The sequence below is a fragment of the Oncorhynchus mykiss genome, chromosome 3, assembly GCF_057628025.1.
Source record: "Oncorhynchus mykiss isolate SJ-2025 chromosome 3, ASM5762802v1, whole genome shotgun sequence".
NCBI classification, from domain to species: domain Eukaryota; kingdom Metazoa; phylum Chordata; class Actinopteri; order Salmoniformes; family Salmonidae; genus Oncorhynchus; species Oncorhynchus mykiss.
The window spans coordinates 12044977-12056498 of record NC_143024.1 but is presented as its reverse complement, the minus strand read 5'-3'; the positions used below and the strand labels follow the sequence as shown (position 1 = coordinate 12056498).

The 11522-nt window shown below is 44.4% G+C and overlaps 1 protein-coding gene across 2 annotated transcripts in view; it reads right to left on the bottom strand.

Moving 5' to 3' along the window:
* Positions 1 to 2040: 2040 nt before the first annotated feature.
* The window catches only part of pals2a (protein associated with LIN7 2, MAGUK p55 family member a), a 45033-nt gene continuing 35551 nt past the window's right edge, over positions 2041 to 11522 (bottom strand). Inside the window, exons 10-13 of one of the 2 annotated variants that reach the window (XR_016491990.1) lie at positions 7595 to 7780; positions 6947 to 7149; positions 5822 to 5950; positions 2041 to 5396 (exon numbers count right to left, since the gene is read on the bottom strand). Coding sequence is in view for 1 of the 2 variants with exons in the window: in XM_090220840.1 (XP_090076966.1) it covers positions 5220 to 5396; positions 5822 to 5950; positions 6947 to 7149; positions 7595 to 7756 (671 nt within the window). In the remaining variant the exon portion in view is untranslated. The remainder of the gene's footprint in view (positions 5397 to 5821; positions 5951 to 6946; positions 7150 to 7594; positions 7781 to 11522) is intronic. The other variant, XM_090220840.1, reaches the window with a different exon arrangement.

Below are 11522 nucleotides of genomic sequence, written 5' to 3'. Positions count from 1 at the left end.
CATGATCCTTTTAAAGGCATTTTTTTGTTTGTGGACATTATCATTCACGGCAAAAGGTGCATCAAGTGTAAATGACCTTTAAAAGTCACTGCTCTATGATAACGCAGCTTGGATTGAATCCTGGCCTAAAACTACTGCTCAGAATTGGGAGCGTGTCAAGGGACCTATTCAATCCGCATCGCAAAAGTTCAGCATTCCAGCGTGATTTAAATTTAAAGGCAATGTTCCTTCTTTAGCAGAGAATGCATTCGTGGCAAGCGCTAAAAGTTGGCTTAAATCGGGAATATTTCCTTAAATTCTACTGTGCAATCTGTAACTCTTCAGTGATGTAGACTGAATAGAGCTTTAGTCCACCGTTCTTTGTTTACCTTTTCTCCTGCGTGGCAAGTTACAAGGACAGTCATTTAATTAAAACACTTTACACCATTATTATTATACTGATGTTTCCCATCTACAACAGCTGGAGAACGTACGGACATCCAGGTGCTTTCCGCAGGTCCTGGAGTTGTAAGGAAAACTCCTGGAAAACGCTGCTCACCACTGCTTACGCTCCCAGGGTCACAACGTTATAAATCACCTGGGAGCCTGAGCAGCAGTGGTAGGATTTTCCTTTCTGTTTTACTGGTGTTTATCACGCCATATATTCAGGTCACTCTAGATAAGTGTTGGCTAAATGACCTACAGTACATTTAAATGTAAAAATGGCAATGAATGGACAGTTGGTCGACTCTACTGGCTTTATAAAAGTAGAGAGTAGTTTGGAGGAAAACAGGGGGTCTGGTAACATGGTACTGTATGGACCAAACATCAATTGTGAGGCTTTTCAGGGAAAATGGCCTCCAGCAAAGCTACACTGAACAAAAATATAAACAATAATTTCAAAGGTTTTACCGAGTTAGTTCATATAAGGAAATCGTTCAATTGAAATAAATTCATTAGGACCTAATCTATGGATTTCACGACTGGGAATACTTTAAAAATAGAGTTGATCAGGCTGTTGGCCTGCGGAACGTTGTCCCACTTCTCTTCAATGGCTGTGTGAAGTTCCTGGATATTGGCGGGAACTGGAACACACCGTCCTACACGTCGATACAGAGCATTCCAAACATGCTCAATGGGTGACATGTCTGGTGAGTATGCAGGCCATGGAAGAACTGGGACATTTTCAGCTTCCAGGAATTGTGTACAGATCCCTGGGATATGGGGCCGTGCGTTATCGTGCTGAAACGAGGTGATTGCGGCAGATGAATGGCACAACAATGGGCCTCAGGATCTCGTCACTGTATCTCTGTGCATTCAAATTGCCATCGATAAAATGCAATTGTGTTAGTTGTCCGTATCATATGCCATAACCCCACCGCCACCATGGGGCACTCTGTTCACAACGTTGACATCAGCAAACCGCTCGCCCACACAAAGCCATACATGCTGCCTGCCATCTGCCCGGTACAGTTGAAACCGGGATTCATCCCTGAAGAGCACACTTCTCCAGCGTGTCAGTGCCTATCGAAGGTGAGCATTTGCCCACTGAAATCAGTCACGACACCAAACTGCAATGAGGTTGACTGAGGAGGACGAGCTCGTAGATGAGCTTCCACGAGACGGTTTCTGACAGTTTGTGCAGAAATGATTCAGTTGTGCAAACCTACAGTTTCATCAGCTGTTCGGATGGCTGGTCTCAGACGATCCCGCAGGTGAAGAAGCCGGATGTGGAGGTCCTGGGACGGTGTGGTTACAAGTGGGCCGCGGTTGTGAGGCCGGTTCAACATACTGACAAATTCTCTAAAACGAAAGCAGCTTATGGTAGAGAAATAAACATTGAAAGCTCTGGCGGACATTCCTGCAGTCAGCATACCAATTGCACTCTCCCTCAAACCTTGAACACAAGGTGCACCTGTGTAATGATCATGCTGTTTAATGAGCTTCTTGATATGCCACTCCTGTCAGATGGATGGATTAAATTGGCAAAAAGGAGAAATGCTCACTGACAAGGATGTTAACTAATGTGCACATCATTTGAGAAACGTTTTGTGCACATGGAACATTTCTGGGATCTTTTATTTCAGCTCATGAAACCTGGGACCAAAACTTTACATGTTGTGTTTTATATGTTTGTTATAGTGTCTTCAGAAAGTATTTATACCCATGGATTTATTCCACGTTTTGTTATAGCCTGGATAATATAGATGTTTCCCCCTCACCCATCTAGACACAAATACCCCATAATAAACACGTTTTCAAATTTACTTAAATTAAATATATATATAAATATAATTTACATGAGTTTTCACACCTGAGTCACTGTGTTGTAGAAGCACCTTTGACAGTGATTACAGGTGTGAGTGTTTCTGGGTAAGTCTTAAGCACTTTCCACACCTGGATAGTGAAACATCTGCACATTATTTTCTCAATTCTCCAAGCTGTCAAATTGGTTGTTAATCATTGCTAGACCACCGTTTTCAGGTAAAGCCATAGATTTAAGTTAAAATTGTAACTTGGCCACTGTCTTGGTAGGCTTGCCATAAAGGGGTTGAATTCTTATTGACTTTTCAATTCTTATAGACATTTCAGCTTTAAATTTTTAGTTCATTTGTAAAAAATAAACAATTCCACTTTGACATTATGGGGTGTTATGTGCTGGCCAGTGATAAAATCTAAATGTAAATAAAAAAACAAATTCAGGCTGTAACAACAAAATGTGTGAAAAGTTGAGGGTTGTGAATGCTTCCTGAAGGCACTGTAACTACTGACATTTAATGAACTAAGCCAAATGGTTGTTTCTATTGACTAATATGGGAGACATTTACACCTTTGAAATAGGATTTGTTTAAATAAACAAATGTACCCTTCTGTGAAATAAATTAAGTCAAATGTTATACACACTCTGGATATGATAAATATGACCTGAGATAAGTACAAGTTGTAAAAAAAAAAAAAAAAAAAAGTTTATTTGACACATCTGAAAATACAATGTTTTGCTCTGTTGAAATTGTAAAATATATAACTTTTAAGTAGATATGGCAGTTGGTTAAGTTTCAGTAATATCACAAAGAGATAGTTCTCAGATGCAGTACGCTGTCAAGGTCCAGTCTCCTGGAAGTATTATTCCAACATAAAACACAGCACCATACAGACATGTACTGACAAGAGTACTGACCCAACTGGGAGACCGTCCGCTGACGATTCGATGGAATTAAAAGTAGACTCCTCGAGATGACGTTGCAACGAAGATATAGAGATGAGTGAGATAGGTAGCCCCAGGACTACCTGACATGATGACTCCTTGCTGTCCCCAGTCCACCTGGCTGTGCTGCTGCTCCAGTTTCAACTGTTCTGCCTTATTATTATTCAACCATGCTGATCACTTATGAACATTTGAACATCTTGGCCATGTTCTGTTATAATCTCCACCCGGCACAGCCAGAAGAGGACTGGCCATCCCACATATGCTCTCTCTAATTCTCTCTTTCTTTCTCGCTCTCGGAGGACCTGAGCCCTAGGACCATGCCCCAGGAATACCTGACATGATGACTCTTTGCTGTCCCCAGTCCACCTGACTGTGCTGCTGCTCCAGTTTCAACTATTCTGCCTTATTATTATTATTCGACCATGCTGGTCATTTATGAACATTTGAACATCTTGACCATGTTTTGTTATAATCTCCACCCGGCACAGCCAGAAGAGGACTGGCCACCCCACATAGCCTGGTTCCTCTCTAGGTTTCTTCCTAGGTTTTGGCCTTTCTAGGGAGTTTTTCCTAGCCACCGTGCTTCTTCACCTGCATTGCTTGCTGTTTGGGGTTTTAGGCTGGGTTTCTGTACAGCACTTTGAGATATCAGCTGATGTACGAAGGGCTATATAAAATAAATTTGATTGATTGATTTGATTGAGATACAGTCACACAAAGCATGTGCGCTTCACGCTGCTACAACGTGGTAGCTACAGGACCAAAACAGCGGAGTAGTTTAACCTCGTGCTCCATGCTCCCTAGTTGTGGAGGAAATGGATCCACTACATGTTAACTTTGTGCACGCAACGACATCTCGCTGAGTCGACCTTTAATGAAACCATTCACAATCTCGTCACACAGAAAGCGGCGTAACAAGGGGGGGGGGGGGGGTTGTATTAGCCTACATTATGGTCTCATCCAAGAAACAGCAACAAAGACCTTTATATCACAGATGTGGTGTGATATTACCACCTCTCTCTCAGCCCTTAGTCTGCCTTAAAGAGAACATGGCTGTTATTCTACATGGAGGGTTCAGAGATGAGACCGGGTGTGCATCTCAAATGGCACCCTATTCTCTATGTTGTGCACTACTTATGACCAGGGCTGATAAGGCTCCGGTGAAAGTAGTGCACTATATAAGGAATAGGGTGTCATTTGGGACATAGTGGCCAGGAGATGAAGTATTGTATGCAATGTAAACTGAGAAGAGTTTTAACACACTGAGGTATCGTCACAAAGCAAGCCCTCCTCACATCTCCTTTCAGAATAAATACGCTTGTATTATTGTTCTAAACGTTATGAGCAACCAACAGTGATAAAATAAAACATTAAATATTTTTAAAATATCCTCAACTCCATGATTTTGTTTCTCGTTACATATATCCATATGAACAGAAAGGTAGTCAAGTTAAAGTTAGAAAACTATGTTCAATAAATAAAGTTCTTCTTGTGTATTGTGAACATTGGTTCTATTCCGAATGGCTCCCTACTCCCTATGTAGTGCTGGTCAGAAGTAGTGCACTACATAGGGAATAGGGTGCTATTTGGGACGTATCCAGAGAGTTGCATAGTGTACAGATGGGGCCTGTGGTGCAGAGCAGACTGAGCCTGGAGGGGCTAGGCAGGGTGGGGCTAGGCGGGGTGGTGCTAGGTGAGGCGGGGTGGTGCTAGGCAGGGTGGTGCTAGACGGGGTGGGGCTAGGTGAGGCTAGGCTCCACTGGGGCTGCCATACAAACATAAGTCTCAATGGGTCCTTAGCTCTCACATCCCTGTAGGGGTCAATTTAGGAAGTTCACTGACATTCCACTTTTCCTCAATGGGAAAAATGTGGAATTGTAGTTCATCTACTTCCTGAAAATCCAGAATTAAAATTGACCCCAACCGTGGTGGTTAGGGACAACCTCTTCCAAGTCTCCATGTGCTCCTGGGCCCAGCAGCGGGTGGCGTGTCCTCCAGCCCAGTAGGGAGCAGCCTAACCAGGCTGTGTCTCTCAGTACACCCAGCTGACAGGGACCCACTGGGGCTCAGAACACAGCTGCTCCACGGCCGCCTGCAGCTGTTCAAAGGCCTTGTCCAGGTTGTCGTTAACGATGGTCAGGTCAAAGTAGTGGCTGTAGGCCCGGCGGATCCTGGCGCTCTCATCCACCGTCTTCTTCAGATCTGTCTCCTGGGAGAGAGTGGAGGGGGAGAGAGAGAGAGGGAGAAGTGGAGGGGGAGAGAGAGAGAGGGAGAAGGGGAGTGGGAGAGAGAGAGGGAGCAGAAGAGAATGGGGAGAGAGAGAGGAGGGGGAGAAAGAGAGTGGAGGGGGAGAAAGAGAGTGGAGGGGGAGAAAGAGAGAGAGGAGGGGGAGAGGGGGAGAGGGGGAGAGAGAGAAGGGGAGAGAGAGAGAGAGAGAGAGGGAGAGAGAGAGGGAGGGAGAAGGGGAGGGGGAGAGAGGGAGCAGAAGAGAATGGGGAGAGAGGGGAGGGAGAGAGAGTGGAGGGGGAGAGAGTGGAAGGGGAGAGAGTGAGAGAGGTTTCCATCAGTGATTATCTTCTGTATAACTACAACAGTCAGAATTGTGCACAGATCCACCAACATCCAGAGACTGACCGTGAGCAGTTTGGTGGTGAGTCCAGCGTCCACCACGGCTTTGTGCATAGCTCTTAGTGTGTCCAGTGGTGGAGCAGCAACAAACACCACAAACGGCATGAACTCTGCTGTCTTCAACTGCTTCAGCGCCTGACGACACACACACACACAACCCATCAACACACACAACCCATCAACACACACACACAACCCATCAACACACACACACACAACCCATCAACACACACACACACACACGACCCATCAACACACACACACACACACACACGACCCATCAACACACACACACACACACACACGACCCATCAACACACACACACACACACGACCCACCAACACACACACACACACACGACCCACCAACACACACACACACGACCCATCAACACACACACACACGACCCATCAACACACACACACACACCAACACACACACGACCCACCAACACACACACACGACCCATCAACACACACACACACACGACCCATCAACACACACACACGACCCATCAACACACACACACACGACCCATCAACACACACACACACGACCCATCAACACACACACACGACCCATCAACACACACACACACACGACCCATCAACAAACATCATGCTTATTCAGGTTTTGCTTATGATCCACGCAGCTGTCTTTATCTCAATATCAAATGATTTCTGGGTAACAAATGAGGTCCCTTACTGTCATTATTTTCAATCAAAATAGTCAAAAAGAAACAAAAAATAGCTTCTTAGCAAAAACAATTTCTCAAAGAATTTAGCCAAGACTGTCTGGGAGTGGTCTGGTTGGGGAAAACTGAGAACTAGCTGTTATTGGCAGAGAGGTTTGGAACTCTCTTTCTTATTGGTCTGTTAAACTAACTTTCCACATGGCGATGTCACCAGGCAGGCCAAAACTCAATCCCACAAAAACAAGCTGAAATTTCAGGCGGTCTTTTCAATCAGCTCTTACACTAAAAAGGCATGATCATAATGTTCACATTACAGTATTATTCCAACCTAAGTGCAGTAATATAAGGACACAGGAAAATCACATTTTTGATGGAACTGGACCTTTAAAATGAATAGATCCTGACTGTGTGAAATGTGTGTGTGTGTCAGACCTACCTGTGGGTTAACGTCCAGTATGCAGGTACGTCCTGCGTCCACCACCTCGTGGATGGAGTTCATCTTGGTTCCGTAGAGGTTTCCATCGTACTCTCCGTGCTCCAGGTAGCGACGGGCCTTAATGTCTGTCTCCATCTGGGACCGAGACACAAAGCAGTACGACTGGCCGTCTCTCTCCTCCTCCCGAGCAGGCCGAGACGTGACTGGAGGGAGGTGAGGAAATGGTGGGAGGTAAGGAGGGGGGGGTGAGGAGAGAAAGAGGGGGGTGAGGAGAGAAAGAGGGGGGTGAGGAGAGAAAGAGGGGTGAGGAAAAATCTCATTCATCCATAGGAGACTGAAGTTTGTCTTCTGCTGTACCCCTGATACATACACACACACACACACACACACACACACACAGGGGGGACTGGGACTCACAGGGGACGGTGGTTCCATAGAGCAGGGGGTTGATATACACACACACACACACACACACACACACACAGGGGGGACTGGGACTCACAGGGGACGGTGGTTCCATAGAGCAGGGGGTTGATATACACACACACACACACACACACACAGGGGGGACTGGGACTCACAGGGGACGGTGGTTCCATAGAGCAGGGGGTTGATATACACACACACACAGGGGGGACTGGGACTCACAGGGGACGGTGGTTCCATAGAGCATGGGGTTGATGACGATCAGTCTGTTCTTCAGACTGCGCCGGCCCACTCCCTGAGCACCAATCAGAACCAGGGTCTTCCTCTGGAATGGAGGCATCTTGGCCACCTCTTCGTAGATCTGCAGCTCGTGGCGGTCAAACTCTGGTCGTCACGACAACAGACACACTACCACCATCAGCTTAGTTTGCTCAGTAATAAAACTAACACAACTACTGAACAAAAATATAAAAACACAACATACAACGATTTTACTGAGTTAGTTAACAACTGTCAATTTAAATAAATTCATTAGACCCTAATTTAAGGATTTCACATGACTGGGCAGGGGCACAGCCATGGTTCGGCATAGAATCACCCACTGGGGAGCCAGGCCCAGCCAATCAGAATGAGTTTTCCCCCCACAAAAAGGGCTTTATTACAGACAGAAATAATCCTCAGTTTCGTCAGCTGTCCCGTTGGCTGGTCTCAGACGATCCCGCAGGTAAAGAAGCCGGATGTGGAGGTCTTGGGATGGCGTGGTCTGCGTTTGTGAGGCCGGTTCAACGTACTGACATATTCTCTAAAACGACGTTGAAGGTGGCTTATGGTAGAAACATGTACATTCAATTCTGTGGCATTGTGTTGTGTGACAAAACGGCACATTTTAGAGTGGTCTTTTGTCCCCAGCACAAGGTGCACCTGTGTACTGATCATGCTATTTAATCAGCTTCTTGATATGCCACAACTGTCAGGTGGATGGATTATCTTGGCAAGGGAGATATGCTCACTAACAGGGATGTAAACACATTTGTGCACAACATTTGAGAGAAATAAGCTTTTTGTGCGTATGGAACATTTCTGAGATCTTTTCTTTCTGCTCATGAAACCAACATTTTACACGGTGCATTTATATTTGTGTTCAGTATTATATACAGTCATCTATACTACCGTTATATACACTGAGTGTTCAAAACATTAAAGAACACCTTCCTACTATTGAGTTGCTTCCCCTTCAGCTACACTGATCAAAGTGGATTTAACAAGTGACACCTGGTCAGTATATGGAATGGAAAGAGCAGGTGTTCCTAATGTTTTGTACACTCGGTGTAGAGCCCACAATAGATGGAAAATGAACCTACTCCACACATACGTATTAGTTTGGCTCTACTGTAGTACACTTTCATATCACTGAAATATTAAATGAATGTCTGCCAATAATGAGAGACAGAGGTATTATCCAGCTGCTCTTTGCTTTGATATGCATTAGGAGACAGCTCTGGCCAACAACATGTTACTGATAGCAACACCCACTACTGTTATCAGTATAACACCACCCACTACTGTTATCAGTATAACAACCCCCACTACTGTTATCAGTATAACAACGCCCACTACTGTTATCAGTATAACAACCCCCACTACTGTTATCAGTATAACACCACCCACTACTGTTATCAGTATAACAACCCCCACTACTGTTATCAGTATAACAACGCCCACTACTGTTATCAGTATAACACCACCCACTACTGTTATCAGTATAACAACCCCCACTACTGTTATCAGTATAACAACCCCCACTACTGTTATCAGTATAACACCACCCACTACTGTTATCAGTATAACACCACCCACTACTGTTATCAGTATAACAACGCCCACTACTGTTATCAGTATAACACCACCCACTACTGTTATCAGTATAACAACCCCCACTACTGTTATCAGTATAACAACCCCCACTACTGTTATCAGTATAACACCACCCACTACTGTTATCAGTATAACACCACCCACTACTGTTATCAGTATAACAACCCCCACTACTGTTATCAGTATAACAACGCCCACTACTGTTATCAGTATAACACCGCCCACTACTGTTATCAGTATAACACCACCCACTACTGTTATCAGTATAACAACCCCCACTACTGTTATCAGTATAACAACCCCCACTACTGTTATCAGTATAACACCGCCCACTACTGTCATCAGTATAACACCACCCACTACTGTTATCAGTATAACACCACCCACTACTGTTATCAGTATAACACCACCCACTACTGTTATCAGTATAACACCACCCACTACTGTTATCAGTATAACACCACCCACTACTGTTATCAGTAGAACAACCCCCACTACTGTTATCAGTATAACACCACCCACTACTGTTATCAGTATAACACCACCCACTACTGTTATCAGTATAACAACACCCACTACTGTTATCAGTATAACACCCCCCACTACTGTTATCAGTATAACACCACCCACTACTGTTATCAGTATAACAACACCCACTACTGTTATCAGTATAACACCACCCACTACTGTTATCAGTATAACACCACCCACTACTGTTATCAGTATAACACCACCCACTACTGTTATCAGTATAACACCACCCACTACTGTTATCAGTATAACAACCCCCACTACTGTTATCAGTATAACACCGCCCACTACTGTCATCAGTATAACACCACCCACTACTGTTATCAGTATAACACCACCCACTACAGTTATCAGTATAACACCACCCACTACTGTTATCAGTATAACACCACCCACTACTGTTATCAGTATAACACCACCCACTACTGTTATCAGTAGAACAACACCCACTACTGTTATCAGTGGAACAACACCCACTACTGTTATCAGTATAACACCACCCACTACTGTTATCAGTATAACACCACCCACTACTGTTATCAGTATAACAACCCCCACTACTGTTATCAGTATAACACCACCCACTACTGTTATCAGTATAACACCACCCACTACTGTTATCAGTATAACAACACCCACTACTGTATCAGTATAACAACACCCACTACTGTTATCAGTATAACACCACCCACTACTGTTATCAGTATAACACCACCCACTACTGTTATCAGTATAACACCACCCACTACTGTTATCAGTATAACAACCCCCACTACTGTTATCAGTATAACACCACCCACTACTGTTATCAGTATAACACCACCCACTACTGTTATCAGTATAACAACCCCCACTACTGTTATCAGTATAACACCACCCACTACTGTTATCAGTATAACACCACCCACTACTGTTATCAGTATAACACCACCCACTACTGTTATCAGTATAACACCACCCACTACTGTTATCAGTATAACACCACCCACTACTGTTATCAGTATAACAACCCCCACTACTGTTATCAGTATAACACCACCCACTACTGTTATCAGTATAACACCACCCACTACTGTTATCAGTATAACACCACCCACTACTGTTATCAGTATAACACCACCCACTACTGTTATCAGTATAACACCACCCACTACTGTTATCAGTATAACAACACCCACTACTGTTATCAGTATAACACCGCCCACTACTGTTATCAGTATAACACCGCCCACTACTGTTATCAGTATAACACCGCCCACTACTGTTATCAGTATAACACCGCCCACTACTGTTATCAGTATAACACCGCCCACTACTGTTATCAGTATAACACCGCCCACTACTGTTATCAGTATAACACCGCCCACTACTGTTATCAGTATAACACCGCCCACTACTGTTATCAGTATAACACCGCCCACTACTGTTATCAGTATAACACCGCCCACTACTGTTATCAGTATAACACCGCCCACTACTGTTATCAGTATAACACCGCCCACTACTGTTATCAGTATAACACCGCCCACTACTGTTATCAGTATAACACCGCCCACTACTGTTATCAGTATAACACCGCCCACTACTGTTATCAGTATAACACCGCCCACTACTGTTATCAGTATAACACCGCCCACTACTGTTATCAGTATAACACCGCCCACTACTGTTATCAGTATAACACCGCCCACTACTGTTATCAGTATAACACCGCCCACTACTGTTATCAGTATAACAACGCCCA